The sequence below is a fragment of the Balaenoptera borealis genome, assembly GCF_965194805.1.
Source record: "Balaenoptera borealis genome assembly, chromosome: 1".
In the NCBI taxonomy this organism is placed as follows: Eukaryota; Metazoa; Chordata; class Mammalia; order Artiodactyla; family Balaenopteridae; genus Balaenoptera; species Balaenoptera borealis.
In genome coordinates, this window is record NC_138860.1 from 149609793 (window position 1) to 149628938 (window position 19146).

General features: G+C 43.1%; 1 protein-coding gene and 1 long non-coding RNA gene across 27 annotated transcripts in view; one reads left to right on the top strand and one right to left on the bottom strand.

Annotated features, from left to right (window-relative positions):
- Nucleotides 1–13098, top strand: part of LRP8 (LDL receptor related protein 8) — a 78266-nt gene extending 65168 nt beyond the window's left edge. For 21 of the 26 annotated variants that reach the window (XM_082370310.1, XM_082370311.1, XM_082370313.1 and 18 more), the window contains 6 exons: nt 1154–1306; nt 2179–2403; nt 4426–4494; nt 8095–8267; nt 9207–9383; nt 11586–13098. In XM_082370310.1, the coding sequence (XP_082226436.1) occupies nt 1154–1306; nt 2179–2403; nt 4426–4494; nt 8095–8267; nt 9207–9383; nt 11586–11624 (836 nt within the window). In that variant the 3' untranslated portion in view covers nt 11625–13098. The remainder of the gene's footprint in view (nt 1–1153; nt 1307–2178; nt 2404–4425; nt 4495–8094; nt 8268–9206; nt 9384–11585) is intronic. The other 5 variants (XM_082370306.1, XM_082370295.1, XM_082370290.1 and 2 more) reach the window with 3 other exon arrangements.
- A 1379-nt stretch (nt 13099–14477) lies between these two features.
- LOC309618435 lies at nt 14478–18991 on the bottom strand. The gene is made up of 2 exons (XR_014238474.1): nt 18856–18991; nt 14478–16190 (listed from the first exon to the last, which is right to left on the bottom strand). It is a non-coding gene; the product is annotated as an uncharacterized lncRNA (long non-coding RNA).
- Between the last annotated feature and the right edge of the window lie 155 nt (nt 18992–19146).

Consider the following 19146-nt stretch of genomic DNA (forward strand, 5'->3'; position numbering starts at 1 on the left):
ACTTTATTTCATTTTGCCTCAAGCTCTTGGTGAACTAAGGCTGGGTAGAAATAGATAAATATGTCCCATTTTTGCCAGTCTTACAAAGTATGGATATTACTGTTCTCATTCAACAGCTGAGGAAACTGTAGCTCATAGAGGTAAAATAACATTAGCAGGTGGTAGAGCTAAAGCCTAAACTTAGACCTGTCTGATTCCAGAGCTCCTTCTGCCATAAAGGAACACATTGCTTCTCATTTGCTATTTGTTCTTACTTTGCAGTGGTATAAAGTAGCGTATCCTAGGGCCATCAGTAAGTCAGCTTGCTGGTTGGCAACAGACGCCAGGAATCCTACAATTAGGTTGTCCCTTCCTCTGTCACTAGGATGTACTCATTCTAACTGTAATGGGAAGGGTGAAGGTGGGAAAGCAAAAAGTGGTAAGGAGATAAGGTTGGTGCCTGATTCTAGATTAGAGATTTAAATAAGAAAGAGATATGGCATGTGGCATAGGGAGGAAAAAACATGGACTTTGGAGTCCAACAGACCTCAATTTTAATTGTCTCCAAAATTACTAGAGGTATAGCTTTGACAAGTTTGTTCTCTTTGAGCCACAGTCTTTTATCTGTTAACCTGGGCATAACACCGCCCCCTCCGAGTTGTCATCAGCATTAAATGAAAGTGTGGGAATGGACTTGAGGACACGGGGAGGGGGAAGGGTAAGCTGGGACGAAGGGAGAGAGTGGCATGGACATATAGACACTACCAAATGTAAAATAGATAGCTAGTGGGAAGCAGCTTCATAGCACAGGGAGATCAGCTCGGTGCTTTGTGACCACCTAGAGGGATGGGACAGGGTGGGAGGGAGGGAGACGCAAGAGGGAAGAGATATGGGGACATATGTATATGTATAGCTGATTCACTTTGTCATAAAGCAGAAACTAACACACCATTGTAAAGCAATTATACTCCAATAAAGATGTTAAAAAAAAAAAAGGAAGAAAGAGTAGGGATAAAACAGCAGGTACAGTGACTGAAGGTGCCCAGTAAAAGTAGTAGAGAAAGCGTTTTGATTTAGCCGAGTGGGAAGGGCCTTGTACGTGGGGGAGGGAGAGCCTGGCACGTCCCGTCTGTGCCCCAGTACTCTCTCTCCCCATCTCTCTCTGTGCCATTAGCTGCAGATGCCTGCGAGCTGAGTGCCCAGCCCAATGGAGGCTGTGAGTACCTGTGCCTTCCTGCTCCTCAGATCTCCAGCCACTCCCCCAAGTACACCTGTGCCTGTCCTGACACAATGCGACTGGGCCCTGACATGAAGAGGTGCTACCGAGGTGAGCAGAGCTACTGGGAGGGATGGCCCCTGGCAATGCCAGACCCCACCTGCTGAAATTTTCCTTGACTTCTGAAAAACCATGAGCGCCTGGTCTTCCTCCATCTTCTCTGGCTACTTGTTGCCTTTGTAGGCTCCTCTTCTGTACCTACCTTGAATGCTGGTGTCCCGTAGGGTCCCTCCAAGGCTTTCTCTTCTCACTCCCAAGAAAAATGCACATATACATACAGCATTTTAAATTCAGTTTCAGGGGGATCAGGGATCCCTTGAAGACCTCAAATTAAGAAACCTTGATCCCCATGGCTTTGATTACTATTTATATGCAGGTGACTATGATCTTGCCCGTTTCTCACCCAGAACTTAACACACTATCTAGCAGCCCTTTTGTGATATGACTGAGACTAACAGTTAATACTTCAACCATATAAATTTATATCCATCCTCCAGTCTTGATGAAGGCACGAGGCCTTTTGTTTGAGCATAAGTCCGCTGCAGCATTCGTTATTTCCAGCTTCAATTGTTTAAAGTGGAGTGAGAATTTGAACCTAATAGTGTACCAGTATACATACAAACTCCTTCTAGATTTATATAATTTCCACTCCTCCCAGTCTTTTATCGTGGTCTTGCCCACACCTAATTCTACAGCATTGTCTTAATGACTCATCTTTATCAAATCGAAATGCAGTATAAACACAGACAAGATGCTTGGCATTCAGCTAAAGTAAAAATCATAGCCCATTCAGTAGGATTAGGGAAGGAGTTTGAGCTGAGCCATGAGGATGAGTTCATAAGTATACTTCATCGAGGCAATAATTTAGGCACTAAAACAGCAAAATTCTTTGTACAGTGACCTTCATGATATTTCCCCCACAGCACCTCAGTCTACCTCAACTACGACGTTAGCCTCCACCACAACGAGGACAGTAGCCGACACCACCAGAGCCCCTGGGACCACCGTCCGCAGCCCCGCCTACCAGAACCACAGCACAGAGACACCAAGCCTGGCAGCAGCGGTCCCAAGCTCAGTTAGTGTTCCCAGGGCTCCCAGCATCAGCCCGTCTACCCCACGCCCTGCAACCAGCAACCACTCCCAGCACTGTAAGGAAATGAGTTCTGCCTTCTTTCATGACACGGGCGGGTCCTATAGGGAAGCCAGGAAGGGGGGATCTGTGGGAAGAAGTGGTCATACCAGAGCTAAATATTGGCTGTCTACAAGGAGGAAGCAGCGGGAGGAAGAGTGCCAACCCGCAATTTAGGAGTCACAGGTGCTCCTACCTTACAGAGGGTCTTGAGAGAAGCTACTTCCTATCTCTGAGCCTCAGTTTCCTCACCTACAAAGTAGGATAATAATAACCCTTCCCCTACCTGCTTCGCAAGGTTGCCATGAGAGACAGAGGCATCCGTGTGAACAGAAGTGCTCACGCACACAGCCTCTGCTGACTCTGATAGTGTGTCTGTGTCACACGTTACTGACGTGGATGAGGGAGCATCCCTCAGATTTGGAAGCTTCAAGTGCCCTGGTCTCAGTTCTCAGCACTCTCGGTAGGTTCCCCATATAGTAATATCCATAACTATGGTCTGTTAGTGCCTCTCTGCAAACCCTGGGATGAAAATAATTAAGTTCACCACTTATTAAATCATCGGGAGCATTCATTGTCACTGCTAGAAATGTTCTATCTCATTAACCAGCAAATACCTTTTAAATTGAGTTACCTGCTAGGGGGAGTTCATTTAAGAGAATAAACTATCTTTTAAATTTTTTCCCATATGTGCATGGCCCAGAAACTAAGCAGCGTGGTAGCACCTTAACAATCAGGCCCATCTTGCCAATAGGAGCTGGATTTTCAGAGTTGAGCGCTTACCTCGAAGTTCGGAGAGGCAGGTGGGTCGCGTGTGAAGTCCAGTTCCTTTCACTTGGGCCGAACCTCCGACCAGGGGGTCTCCCCACTGGCTTCATCACGCTCTAGGCTTTAATATCACTGTCCTGTGTTTGCTTGGGACCCGGAGGGAGAGGAGAACGGCACTTCCACAGTAAACTTTGTAAGCAGTGCAGCTCTTTTCTCCCCTTAATAATTAGGTTCCCTTGGAGTAACTTGGAGAAACAGACACACTGAGAGGATAGCATTTGGGCTGTTGCCGGGAGACAATCATCTCCTCTCTTGGAGCAAATGATAGCTCCTCTTCACACCTCAGAGGGCTGTCATGAGGATCCAAGGGAAAACTGCTTTTTAAACTAAAAAGTTCTGTACACATGTTATAATGAAGATGAGTGTAAGAGAATGAAAAAGATGGCACAACCTACTTTTAAAAATATATAGTACAACTTCCAAGCACTTTTCAGTTTAGAAAGTGCTTTTATCTACCCTATTCAGGCCTCACAACAACCCCTACCCCACTCCCTGGCCTCTCTGAACTAGGCAAGGCTGTGCCAGGCACTGTGCTACATAAGCATTTTACATGAATTATCTCATTTAATCTTCACAATATCCCTAGGAAGTAGGTGTATAATTATCCCCATTTTAAAGATAAAGAAATATAATATTTATAATATATAACAACTTGCCCAAGGTCACAGAAGTAGTAAGTAGTAGAGCCAGGATTTGAACCCTAGAAGTCTGACCCAGGAGCCTGTGCTCTGGATTCCACTATGCTATACTGTGTCTCATTTTAATTACTCATTAAAAATAAACTGATGATGCAGATGGACAGATAGACCACCAGAAATAAGAGAGACAAAACAACAGATACTGGCTGAAAAAGGCAATTGCCCCAGGTAGTCAGCAGCATAAAGACCTAAGGGCTCAGCCCCGAGCTTCCTACCACCCAAATACTGTGGAAAGGGTAAAGGATTTAGGTCACAAATCCTGGGTTTGAATCCCAGCTCTGCCACTTCTCTGTGAGTCCCCAAAACCCCAAGAAGACTCAGTTTCCTCATCTGTGAAATGGAGATGACCTCTGTCCTGATAAGATCTGGAAAGACTAAATTATTAAGCAGTAGCCAGGATCATCATTTTGGAACGGGGGCAAGAAGCAGTTGGGTCGTTTTTACTGCTTGAGGCCAGCAAGGACCTGGGACTCACAGTGATGGAGCATCGTTCTGCAAATGTTTGTGTTTTCCAGATGGGAATGAAAGTGGCAAGATGGGCTCAACAGTCACTGCTGCTGTCATTGGGATCATTGTGCCTATGGGTGAGTGTGGCCCCAAGTCACTGGTGAGAAAAGAGAGACCCTGCCCAGGGTCTGGGTAAAAGCACTAGAAGAATAGAGCACTTAGCACACGGACCTCTCTCATTGACTTTTTCTGCCCTGGCTGCCTTCCTGCTCACCTCCCAGTCCTGATTTAGTTTGGTTTCTTAGCTTGGCACACAAGGCTCTTCAGGACCTGGCCCCAGACAACTGTCCACATATTTCCCCCACTACCCCTTGCTGATACTCTACACACCAGCCATGTGAAGCCAAACTGTAGGCTCCATGGGGACAGGTCCGGTGTGTCTCTTGCTCGCCACTCTCCCCAGCTCCTAGCAGTGTCTGGCACATGGGAGGAAATAAAGTATTTGTCAAATTAATGAGTAGAAAAAACATACATTTAAAAAAATTCGTAGAGCTGCTTGCCATTCCTTTAATAGATCGTGCTATCTTGCTTTCTTTCTGATTCGTTTTCAACAAACATTTATCAAGCAGCTATGATGTACCAGATTCTGTGATAAGGGGAGGGAAGGTGATTAAAAATAAGTAAGACATGGTTCTTGTCCTCCAAACGTTTATAGACTTGTTGGAGAGACACACATAACACAGATAATTTGATACTGACATGGTAAGTCCTAAAATGAAGCCATATGCAGTTCAGTAGAAGTGCAGAGGAGGCACTTACCTTGGAATTGGGAGAGGAGGGAAGCGGACAGGGGAGGGTTCCTAGTGGAAAAGTTATTTGAGCCAAATCAGCCAAGTGAAGAAGGATCAAGAGCAACCCAAGCAAGTGAAGACAGCATGGGTAAAGCCAGGAATGGGAAATGGCACGGGAGGGCGGGAGTGGGGTGGATTTGGAATATGGCCAGAATATAACATTTGGTTAAACCTCACAGAGAGCCATGTGGGCTGATTCATTCTCTCTTACCCTGATATTCACTTAGTATCCTGCACATCCTATCTCTCATACCAGTCTCTTCTCTTGGTCGGATCTTTGAATTGCGATTGTCCATTCATCGGTTTATCTCCCTTACTTGCCCATGTGTAGTACCTCAAGGATAAGGACTTGGCCCTTTTATCCTAAGAATCCCCAATATGGTGGTGAGTTAGCGAGTGAATGTTTTAAAAACTTCAACACCATCCAAGGGACTGTGCGAGGTGCCAAGGATCCAGGGAAGAAAAAGATAAAAGACTTTAAGAGCTTTCACTTTTTAAGCAGACCTAATCATAAAAAAGGTGATACAAGAGAGGTGTTACTACATATTATAAGGCGCTATAACAGAAACCCGATGCTCTGTGGAGGAGAGGGAGTGGCACTTCTAAAGAAGGTGGCATTTGAATTGGCCTTGAAAGGCTTTATTAGTAAAGATGATGGTGAGACTATTCCAGGCTCATTTTGAGTAGAGTGGAAAATACTCAGCATTGTTTAGTGAAAGAGAAATCAGCTCCTCTCCTGCCATACTCTGCTCCATAGAAGGGCATGTGTATGCTGTTTCCCTGATGTAACTGCCCTAATAGAATCATTATTTTAAATTTCTGCTAATCTGAGGGGTGAAAGATGAATATTCTTTCCCTGATATTTCCCTGGGAGGCAGAGTATCTTTTCACAAGCGTATTGGCCATTTACATTTCATCCTTTATGAATTGCCTATTCACAGTCTTTTCTTATTTTTCTATTGGTTCCTTGTCTTATTCTTACTTATTTGTAGAAATATTTATACATAATTAATGTTAAACCTTTGTAAAATATGTTACAAATCATTTCTCCCATCCTGCCACTTGATTTTTAAAATCTGTTTATGGTCTCTTTTGCCATGCATAAATTAAAAATTTTTAAGTATCAGATCTGTTAATATCCTACATTATGACTTCTGGGCTTTGTGTCTTGCTTAGGAAGGTCTGCCTCATTCTAAATTATTAAAATATCTCTCTGTATATTTTTCTACTATTTTAAGCATTTTTTAGTATTCAATTATTAATCCATTTGGAATTTAGAATGCAGCAAGAGGTAGAGATTTAAGTATTTTTTTCTACATGCTTGTCTAGTTTTCACAAGACCATTATTGAATAGTCCATCTTTTCCTTCTGACTTGAATTGTCATCTTTATTGTAAACTATATGCCTATACATACTTTGATCTGCTTTTAGGCTGTTTATTCTCCACCAATTCCTATATACTATTCCTATACACTCGAAACACAACTTTATGATATATTTTAATGTCTAATAGGGTATTATTATTCTTGGAACATTTTCTTAGCTATTTTTATTCAATTTCTCTTCTAAGTGAACTTTAGAATCATCTTGTTAATTCTATAAAACTTATGATGGAATCTTATGCCTTGGGTATATAAATTGATGTGGAGAGAATTTACATTTTTACAACATTGAACCTTCCCATCGAGGAACATGACATATCTCTCTATTTATTTGAGCCTTCTTTTATGGCCTTCAGTAGAATTGTATAGGTCACATAGGACTTGCACATTCCTTACTGGGTTATCCCAAGTATTATAGTTTTTTGTTGGGCTATTACGAATGTGTTCTTATTCCATCCATTTTCTAATTGGTTATTGCTGATTAATAAGAAAGCTATTGATTTTTTATGTTGATTCTTGATGAACTAAAATCATTTCTAATAGTTTTTCATATGCTTTTCTAAGATTTTCCAAGCATACAATATCTGTTAATGACAGTTTGATTTCTCCCTTTCCCATGTGTGCCCTTCAATTCTTTATTCGGTCTTACTGCATAGCTAGATCTCTGGGACAACAAATTCTAGCAGCGATAACAGGCCTTCTTGCCCTGTTCTTATCTTTATGTATATCAATTATTATTGATTATTATAATCTTACCAAAGTATTGTAGAAACCCCCTCTATAGCATCCTGGATAGCTATCACCCAGCCTCCACTTGAATGCTCAGGGTGACTGCTTACTATCTTGTGAAGCTGCTTGCCCCATTTTCTCGCGGCTCTATCTGAGAAATTCCTCCTTTACTCATTAATATATCCATTGATTTAAACTCAGAGCCTGTGTTTCCCTGCTGTGTCCCCTTCTAGAGATGCTCCTCTTCTTGCAGAGCCCCAGCTTTGGAAAGAAGCACCCCACCCCACCCTCCACCCTCCAATTTTGGGAGAGAATGGTTTCTTAGAGAAATCCAGGGAAGTAGCAGTATTAGGGCAAGAGTGTGGTGAAGAAATTCACTCACTCACTCAGCATGTTACTGAGCACCTACTCGCTACTGGGCACTGGGCACAGTGAGAGAAAGAAGGCACGGTCCTTGCCTTCAAAGAGCTCAGTCTAGTTGGGGGTACACATATATAAAGTACAACACTGTAGTCTGGGAACACACATGAGGGAACAACTGACTGTACCATGAGAGGTTGAGAAAGACTTCACATTTGAGCTGGATCTTGAAGGATGAGTAGTTAATGAACGAAGAGCTAGAAGAAGGGCTTCCCAGCAGCAGAAAAAGAATATGCAGAAACAGAGCCTGGGAACAAGGGGCAGTCAAGTTGGAGAGGTGGCGAGAAATGCACTGATGTCTGGGCAATGGGCTGGAGCCTGCTGGAGATCCACTGTAACGTGTCTCTTCCTCCAGTGGTTATAGCCCTGCTGTGCATGAGTGGCTACCTGATCTGGAGAAACTGGAAGCGGAAGAACACCAAAAGCATGAATTTCGACAACCCTGTATACAGGAAAACGACAGAAGAAGAGGATGAGGATGAGCTCCACATAGGGAGGGCTGCTCAGATTGGCCATGTCTATCCAGCAGTAAGTGTTCCTTGCTGGAAGAATTCCTTCCTTCCTTTCCTCCCTTCTTCCTTCCCTCCCTTCCTCCCTTCTTTCCCTCCCTCCCTCCCTCCTTCCCTCCTTCAGACATTTATCAAGAACCTACCATGTGCCAGGCACTGTTCTAGGCCCTGGGGACACAGGAATGCTGGGGTAGGTGGTTGGGATAGAAGGGTATCAGGACCACCTTGTACCTAGAGGCTCTCCTGGAGTAAAGAGGCCTGTCTTTGTGCTGAATACATTTTCAGAACCTTTGGCCTAGAAAGGCAACTGTGGCCATTCAGTTCAAATGCATTCATTTCAGTGAACAATGTATACCAGTTATGTGCCAAGTACCACATAAGATACCAAGTGTTCAAAAGTAAAGAAGGGATGTACTTGCTCCCAGGGAGCTGGTGGGGGAGTTAGAGAGTCACTGGCTATTGAACAGCTGTGTGCTGAGTGCCATGGTGGAAGCTCAAGGGTCCCCTCTTCTAGGAAGCTTTCCCTGGTTTCTCTGTTCTCTCACCACCTCTCTCCATCACAGCACCTGTCACACTATAGTCTACTTGTCTTTTTACTCATTGGTCTCCCCGCTAGACCGTGAGCTCCTTGAGGGCAGGATTGTCTGATTAATGTTTCCCTGGTGCCTAGCACAGCATATTTGGCTCCCAGTAAGTATTTGTTGAACCAATGCTATGGAAACATCAACAGAGGTGACAGAAGAACTGTGTCCTTGGAAGATTCATAGCAGTCTTCCACGTAGAGAAGGAGGAAAGTGGCATTCCAGAAAGAAGCATGTGCAAAGGCTGAGAGGCACGACAGGGCGTGGCTTGTTGGGGGATCAAGGACCACAGAGTGGCTGGAGCAGATGTCATGGTTGTATAGCAGAGTCGGGGCTGGGTGTGACCTCATAGGTCATCCAGTCCATCCCCCTGTCAGGCGATCAGCAGCTTTGATCACCCACTGTGGGCAGAGCCCTGTCTTGGGGAGACCAGAGAAATGGAAGACCCAGCCCCTGCCCTCAAGGAGCTTTTTGTCTTGCCGGGGGAACCAAGGTCACAGCTGCACCAACTCCCGAAGAACCCTCTTTCCGAGCTGCCTGTCGTCAAGTGCAAGGTAGGGCAGTGCCACTCTGAGTCTGAGGGGCTGATGAGTGAGGGCATGAACCAGGCAGGTGCAGTCAATCCTAGAAGGCTTTCTGGTTCTAGAAGGCTGCAAACTGTGAGCTGGGTGTCGGGGCAAAGGAAAGATGGGTTAGTTGCAGACCAAGGAAATGGCATGTGGAAGAAATGACTGAGTACGGGTTAGGACAGACAGAATTGCCGCTGAAGCTAATTGTTCATGAAGGGGAGACGTGGGAAATGAGGTCGAGCAAGTGAGGAGGGTTAGCAGATGGCCTTGAGGATCCTTAACCTTGGCCAATCCAAGCAGACAGTTGCTTAACCAGTTTTTAAAGATCAGAGGGGGCACAGTGGAAGAAATGTTGAGCTTGGAGTGGAGATGACTCCCAGTTTCACTATTCCACAGCTCTGTGATCTCAGTCCCTTCTTTCTGATTACTTTTATTTGTAAAATGGGAATAATAACCCCCATTCTCTCTGCTGCCTAAGTTTATAAAGTTCAAGTGAGATAGCACATGTGAGAGTGCTTTGTGAGTTAGAAAGCACTCTGCACATGTAAAGTGTCATTGTTTCCAGAGAAGGAAACAACCACTCAGGAGGAGCTCTTCCGGATGAATCTAAGGCCTGAAGAATAAGCTCCTGCCAACTGCAGAGAAATAGAGTAGGAGAGTGAGGAAATTGACATTTAGTAAGAACCTACTGTGTATCAGACACTACTCAGTGTTTTACATGTATTTTCTTGTTTAGTCTTTACAGGAACCTATATACTTGATATTATTAGCCCATTTTGCAGATGAGGAAACTGAGACTCAGAGAAATTGAATAACTTACCTAGGATCACAACTAGGAAGTGCTAGAACCAGGATTCAAACTCCTATCTGTATGTACACAAAAGCCCTTCTCAGGTAGCTCCACCATCACTGCTGGGACCTGACTTTGGCCTAGAGATCTATCTTGAGGAGAGTGGGAGGGTCACAGACTAGAAAAAGATAGTCTAGTGGAGCAAGGCCGTGACATTCATGCAAAACCACAAATAATCCAAAGATGATTTGAAAGGCAGTGGAGTTACTTTTTATTGTTTATAGAATGTTCAGAGATGGAAAATGCTAGTCTGGTTCTATCTTATGCTGGTGAGGTTGCTTTAGAATACTCTGGACCCCATGTGTGTTAGGTACTACATTAAGCACTCTACATACATAATCCCATTTGATTTCCCAACAACCCTATGAGGTAGGTCCTATTATTACTCCCATTTAACATGATGAAACCGAGGCTCAGAGAGGTGAAGTGGTTAGCTCAGATTCGTATAGCTATGAGAAAGATCTTGAAACAATGGGGTCTATCCAAGGAGGGTATCCAGGAAATGGAAGAGTGGGACACAGCATTATATCAGGACCAGGTGGGGGAAGCTAGATGTGTAGCCTGGAGAAGAAAACACTCAGAAGGAAGGGAAGGGACCACAAACACTGAAAATTTCAAGGGTTGTCTGTGTAGAACTCTCTGAGTCTAAGAGAATCAGGGAACATCGGAAGATATAAAGGAGCAGATTTCATGACAATATAGGAAAGAATTTAAGTCCACTGTCCGCAATGGAATAGACTGGCTCAAGGGTTAGTGGGCTTACCATCTAGTGGTCAGCCATTTGTGGCAGAGGGAAGTCTAGTATCTAATGACTAGAAAGCTGGGGTGAGGGAAAGAGGGATTAAACTTAATTGATCTCCACTGCCTTCCAATTCTGTATAATTAGTTGGGAGGGGTGCAGCCAATTACCTTCCTGATTGTGATTCGCATGCTAGAGACAAGTAGCTAATGGCATGGGATTAAACATTGGCCAAAGCTAACCCACTGAAGTTGAGCAAACCTAAAATCCTGTAAGGGAGGATGGAGAAAGTTTGGATCTCTGCAGCCCTCCTCTTTACAGAGGCAGAACAAAATAATGAAAAATATTTCTGGATTCATACAGATCTGGGTTCAAATTGAGTTCACCCGCTTGCTATATGATCCAGGACAAATGCTGTTTAAGCTCGTTGAGTCTCAGTTTTCTCATCTGTAAAATAAATATGACAAACCTGTCTTCTGAGGTAGCTTGAAGAATATGTGAGCTACTGCCTATAAAGTAATAGAATTTCTGGTATCTTGTGATCCAATAAATAGCTCCAATGGGTCTAATGATGATTTCTTTGCTCTGTCTCCCCCAGCGAGTGGCATTAAGCCTTGAAGATGATGGACTGCCCTGAGGATGGGACCACTCCCTTCGTGCCTCATGGAATTCAGTCCCATGCAGTACACCCTGGATGGTGTGTGCCTGGATGGAAGGGTTTCTGTACATGAGTCTGTGTGTCTGTGTGTGTGTGTGCGTGTGTAATTTTTTTTAATTTATATTGCGGAAAGGTAACCACAAAGTTATGATGAACTGCAAACATCCAAAGGATGTGAGAGTTTTTATATGTATAATGTTTTATACACTTTTTAACTGGTTGCACTACCCATGAGGAATTCATGGAATAGCTACTGCTGAGTGACTAACGTGATGTACATAACCAAATGGGGCCGATGGTACAGTAGCTTACTCACCATTTAAAAATTATATTTACAGAGGGTATTTGGTTTTGGGGGGCTTTTTTAGGTTTCAGAGTTTTGTTTTTTTTGTAAATAGAATGATTATGCTTTGTGGCTATCCATCATCATAAGTAAAAAAAAGAAAACACTTCAAATCCCTCTCCCATTTAGATTATTTATTAACATATCTCAAAAGTAAGATTAGTTCTATAAGTAATTTAGAGAGGTGAGAGTATTTATTTTGGGTATGATTGGCCTACCACCCGGACTCTGTGTGCATTTATGTTTATGTGTGTATGTGAGTGAGAAAGAAAAATCTGTAGAGAAGAGGCACACCTATGGCTGTTGTTCAGATACATAATGATAAATATATTTTAAAACAGTCCACAAGAAGGGTTATCTGTAGTTTTCAGAGAAGCCTTTGGAAATTTGGACCAGAAAAGAGATACCATGGTTTGTGCAAACATGCAGTGGGGAGAGGTAGATCTTTTCTGCCTCTGGCTGTTCCTGGGATTCCAATCAGTCAGGAAAAGCCCCTCAGCTCACCCGTGGCTACTGTGGTTCTTACCTGGGCTTTCTCTTCTGTGGCTAAAGCCAGTGTACAGACTTCACACAGTACCCAAAGTTGCCGTGAGCGCAGGTGAGAACATGCCTGAACCTCGGCTACTCCTTGTTTTAAAGTTCAGCATTTCAAGTAACTTCATTTTCCTTTAGGACACTTGGGTTGAATTCACTGTTTCCTCTGAAGCACACTGAGGGTGCCATCCTTACTTATAGAGAGCTAAATGGAGAAGTTTCTTGAACAGCCCAAGTTTACTGTTGGGACTGGCTCAGGCACTGACCTCTGAGTATGCTATGGGTTGAGGATAAGGATGGAGGAATAGGTTTTGTTACATCTCTACTTCTCCCTTCCCCTTACTCTCTACCATTTCCTTTAGGTGGAGAAAACAAGTTAAAGTGATACATAGGTTTGTTACCATCGTGTGTTCACATAGATGAAACTAATATTTGGCTTAAATTAGAAAAAGTGGCCAAACCTAAAGTCCTGTTTGAGGGGGAAACGGCGTACACAATACTACAGTATATTGGATATATATGTTCACACAGGGATTTGGTTTACTGCTTTGTAAATAAAAGGAGAAACTCTGGGTATATGTATAGATTTTTTTCTCATTGTGGACACTTACTTTGCTTTTCCTGGGCCTTGGGGGAGGCAGGGAGAAGTGCACTTTTCTTTTTGTGGGGTCTACCATTGAAAAGATAATCCTACAGTCCCAGAAGGAATTCAGTCCCCGTTGGCTCTTATCCAAGGTGTGGTCTTAACTCTGCTGTTCTGCCACTTAACTCCCACTGGACAACCAGGGATAATGTGTGACATGGAAGTGTTTGGTTTAAATAGGAGCAGAGGACATGTATCTAACCTTAACATACCTGGAACTTGACACTTTTAAGCAAATTCCTCCCCTTCTACTCCCCAGCTGCCCCCAACTCTGTGAAGCTTGGATGTCTCACCAGCTTGATACCCTCTGAATTTCCAGGCAGACGTTCTGGGGTTCTGTCACCCTGTTCCTAGGACCTTTCTCTACATCACTCATGGTCTCCTGTCTTCTGAGAAAATAACTGTATTCTGGAGCCTGGGCACTAAGCTTTGCATAAGCAAGCAGTTTCTTCATGATATACCTGTGTTGATAGTCCTGAAACATTCATTGAGAGGGTACATGCAATTGACCTTGAATGACCAAAACCAAACAGAATTTTAAGAACAGGTGGCCAACTCCTACAGAGCTTAATCACTTACTACTATTCTTTCAAGAATGGAAAGTAAAATTATTTTTGACTGAAGAAAAATCATGAAAGTGAAAAACACTGAAATTTACACAAAACAAGCAACTTTTTCTGTAACCTGCCTCCAAAGAAATAGAATTTCCTGGGGAAGTGATAAGAGTGACTAATGCAGTTTCTAAACTTTTAGTCAGATCCTGTCCTTCACAGAAAAAAATAATGAATAGGGTCAGTGATTCAGCCTGAGATCTCAAAATGATGATGAAACACAACTTTCTAAGAGACATCCATGTTTCCTGAATATGCTACAACTGCAGTTTGGAAGAGGCAGTTACGGAAGCAACCTACAAAAAACTGTGGACTACTCATGTGTTGGATGGCAGTAAATAAGATGAAATCTGAGGAGTCAGGTTCATTCTTCTCTATTCTTGGATGCATTTTGAGGTACAGTTGCACTTCTGTTGCCTTTTGCCCCTGCGTCATCATATACCTACAGCCAATAATGGATCACAGAGTCATTGGACTATAGAGCTGGAAGGAAGCTTAGAGATAAGGCCTGAAGGGCAGAAAATTTATCAGACATTTTTTTATGTGTGTAAAAGAAACTAGTCCCAGCCCTTTTTCCTCGCTTTCCTTTTCCAGGAGACTACTTTGGGCTCCCCGAACATTGTATCAAACCTGCTACCTATCTTATGGCCTATCTTTCTGGTGGAATTTTGAAAGCACTGGCAGAAATATTCTTCCAGAAATGGGGAAAACTAAAATTTTATTTATTTACTCTGGATAGCATGATTACATATAAAACAGATTGAGGTAAACTGTAACCTCAGAATGAGATCGTATTTAAATGTATAGCAATAAGTACTTTTCATCCCTCCAATTCTGTGTGATTGCAATATGTATATTCATCCACTGAAACCATTTGCTAGGTACCAAGTAAGTGCCAGGTACTGCAGATGTACAGGTCAGTAAAATGCTTTCTGTCCTGACAGAACTCACAGTAGCAATTAGAGGAAGACATGTGGAAACAAAAAAAAAAGGAATAGATATTTTTTGGGGTACTATTAGTTTACAAAGGTGTAAGAATGGGGTCAAGAAAGGCATTGTAGGAAAAGTGGCCCTAAGCTAAGTCTTAGAAATTAAGTAGGGGTGTCCAGGCTGCTTCAGGCAGAGGACACACTGAGCTAAGACACAGAAGCATGAAACAGCATGAGGATCTTAAGAAACTGCATGTAATTCATTGTAATGAGCAAAAGGCTCAAGGGAGACTTAGCAAGAAATGAGGCTGGATGGAAAGACAGGTTCAATGTAAGCACTTTATAGAATACTTCTATTTAATTTCTGATTCAATTAATGAAACATTTCTTGGTCATTTACTGTGTGTGTATAAGGCACCAAGTGCATCATGGAAAATTGATCAGAATGTGTTGCCAGCACTTTGCAGACATGACAGTCTTCACTCTCAAGCTTTCCTGTGGCCAAAGGGAAACAGTGACTGCTTTTCACATATTTGAGTTGAAGTTTTTTGATACGGTCAATGAAGACTGATAGAAGGGCAGTGGGATTTTCACAGAAGGATTCCATGTTGTCAAGAGCCTCTGGGATTTCCTCAACGGTGAAAAAGAAAACTGGAAATTTTGAAGACGTGGGGTCTGCAGAGGGGACCCCAAGCACTGTCCAGTCGGGTGCTAGGGGGAATGGGGAGAGAGCACAGGAATGTGAGCCTCTCTACACCACTCCCTCACTCCTGCTATACACTCATCATTTCACAAAATATAAATGAGTTATCAGTTAAATGCTTCAGAGTAAATAATTTCTTTTCCCAGCAATGCATGAAGATAGAGTATCAGAATCTTCTCACACTATTTTTAGGGTATTGGGGATTTTCAGGATATGGAGAACTTAGAGGTGGAGGAATTACAGCTTCAAATTTTCAGTTAATATAAGAAATCAGGAAGCTTTGTTCATTCAGGCTATGCACCATGTGCATAGTCAAGAATCAGCAGAAATCCTCTGCATTTGCAAACACTTTGTGCTATAAAAAGTAATTTTAAAAAGCCACCTGTATATGTATATATATATTTAAAGACATGAAGGTTTTGATACTTTTTTACAAAAATTACAACAGAAAACAAATATCTGTACAAACCATGTGTTTTAAAATAGCATTTTGTTCTATACAAGCTGTTGTTGATGTGGGGTGAGCTCCTGGTTTGCAAACTCCATCACATTGTACACAAATGAACATTCCTTGTCTTCCTCCGAACACCCCCAAGTGACCATATTTGATGTAACAGGCATGTTAGAATGTTGGGTCACACTAACCATTTATGCTTTTTTGTCTTGTCCTTCTGAGTTCCGTTAGCTTCTGTACTCAGTCCCCTTTGCAGTCTGGTTTCTCTTCCAGAGGCAAAGGGTGGTGTGCTGCATCTCACTAGTTGTACCAACATCATCTTGGTGAACTAAAAACCAAATGTGGACATTTGTAAAATCAGTGCACTGTTTCTAGAGAGAGATTAAATTCATTTTTTTAAAATCTGAAAGTACTGTGATGCTTTAATGAGGGGGGGAGTGAATGATATTGTGAGATAAAGACTATCAATATTATAATTCCCATTTTAGAGGTGAGAAATGAGTGAAGAAACTGCCCAGAGTCAATAGTTATGTTTAGTGCCCCCAAAGTACGTGTAGCACATGTGGTGTTCTCTGCCTCGATTTTCCTTTTCTGCCTCTTCATCTGGCTAACTCCTATTTGTCCTTGAGTACTCTCCTTAGGAAGCCTTCTCTATTCTCTCAGACTCAGACCTAACTCATAGGGTTAGGTAATTCTGTGCTTCCACAACAAATTTTTCCATTTGTATCCCAATATTTTCGCTCTGCCTCTAACTCCCATGCCAATGAGGTTGCTTTTACCAAGGTCACCCAGGACTTCCTTGATTATAAACCTTGTAAATATTTTCAGTCCTTATCTTCCTTGACCTGGAAGCAGTATGTAACACTGTTGGCACTCCTGTCTTGAAATACTTATTTTGGCTTACATTGACACCATACTCCTGGTTTTTCCCCTACCTCTCTGGCTACATCTTAATCTCCTTGCCTATGAGTTTCATACTTCTAATCTTTCCATTTTCCAATCCAGTCTACAACCAACCAGAGTGATCTTTCTAGAATGCATTAGGTCATGTCACCACCACCTCTTTCCACTTTCCTGCCTAAAGCCCTTCATCCATTTTCCTTCCATTTAAATCCAGTCGCCTTGGGTTTTAGCCCAAACTCCTTAATATGGGTTGTAAGGCCCTTCATGATTTGTCTTCTACCCCTTCTCCAACCTCATTATTATATTCACAATCTTATTCTGTATTCTAACCACACAGTTCTGGGCCTTCTGTCTGGAACATTTTCTTCAGGAAGACTTCCCTTAGACCCCCTAGACTGGATTAGGAGCTACTCCATGTGTTTCCATAGTATTCTGTGCTTCCCCTATTTGTAAATTTTATCCCTACATTATAATTGCTTGTATGTTCCTTGATTGCCTCCTCTGTAAGCTCTATAAAGGTATGTCTTGTTCACCACTGTATTCCCAGCACATGACACATAGTAGATGCTCAGTAAATTATGCTAACTTCAGGCACATCAGACACATAGACCATGCTTTTTCAGCTATACTATGTGGCCTCATACCCCAAAACCTGAAATCACCTTACAGCCTGATTGGAGTCGGGTGTCCTTTAAATTTTCTCAGCACTTTTGATATTTGCCATATCTGCAGATGCCCAGATTCATCAATTACGTTATAATTTTTTATAATTTCACTCTTGGAAAATAACCTTATGGTAATTACCCAATGTCTCTAAATACTTAACTCCAACTACCACCTCAAGAGTGTCATGAGGATTCGAAGAACAAGCACTTGTAAACAGACTCAGCCTAGGGGTTGACATTTATTAGGTGCCTAATACACAGTGGATCCCTTCTCTTTTTTATACAAGTCCCTTGTTACCACCCACATCCACTGGTTTTTTTTAAATAAGATGCCTTATAGTAATTAACAGTTTACAAAGCATTTTCCAATTTCCAAGACATTGTTTCTTATCCTTACAACAGTTCTGCCAGATGTATAACATTATTATGCTCATTTTAAAGATAAGAAACCTGAGGTCCAAAAAATTCAATCAGTTCACCTTTGGTCACAGTGAATCACTGTCACACAAGGGATTATTTTAATACAAATCTCCAGTGACTTTTCCCCCCCAACACACCCACTCTACACTCTGCTACCAATTCTTTTTCAGGGAAAAAAGTAGTAATGGCAAGACTGGGAATGAGAATCAGAGACCACTAGCCCAAATACAGAACAGTGTAGTTAACAGGCGCCAAGAATGATGCCATTTTGGCATTGTCTCTAGATCCAACTCCATTTTCCCCTCTGGCTGGAACTTAGATGAACTACAGCCGGCTTCTACTAATTAGGAGTTTTGTTGCCCTTGGCCTAAGCAAGGAGGAAAATTTTTCCATAGCCAGAAAGCCTTCACAGAGGTCAACCACTTTGGCCTGAAAAGACAAGAGCCTCTCGGGCAGTAATTCTCAATCCTGACTCAACCGGGGAGCTCTGCAAAACAAAACAAAACAAAACAAAACGATACCGACACACAGGTCCACTGTAGATTTTGGTTGAATTGGTTTGGGGTAGGGCCCAAGCACCAGTATTTTTTTAGGTGCTCCAAGGCGATCCGATTGCGCAGGCCGGGCTGAGAATCACTGCTGGGTAGGCTGTGCTGGGGAGTGGGAGATCAAATATTCAACTTAAGTCCTATTCACAGCACCTCATCTAGAGACCCGTGAGGTAGAAAGGGAAAGGAAGAAATAAAAGGTAGAAAGAGAGAAAATGGGGGATAAGTGCGGCCGAGTTAGCTGCAGGGAAATGAAAAGCTCCACTGTGCATTCAGGGAAAGCGTCGCTGAGAAGGATTTCTAGAACTCATCCTTAAACAGGCAGAGTTCAGTCGGAGCCTACGTTAGACGCATTCACCGTGGTGCGCTGCGTTCTCCCTTGAGGTCTCCCTTTAATCCTATTTTACTGATGAGACGACCTAGGTCCAGAGACGGTGAAGGGCCTTTTCCGACTCACACAGTCGGGTGTCCCAAATGGAGGTGGAGCCTGGGGGGACGCAGGATTCCGGGTGTTAAGCCCGAGTTCAGGCAACGCGGCCTCCAGACCCCCGCCCCCCGCCGCGGGGCCCAGAAGTCCACGGACGGCTTCCGCCCTCAAGCCCAGGAGAAGGCAGGTCGACCAGCCTCAGGTCCTTCACGCCTCGAGCTGAGCCGGCAAGGCTGCACAGACCCCGCCTCCGGGGGAATGGGGCTTCATTCGGCCGGGAGGGGCGCAGCCGCCTTGTCCCACCTCCGGGTGGACGGGGTA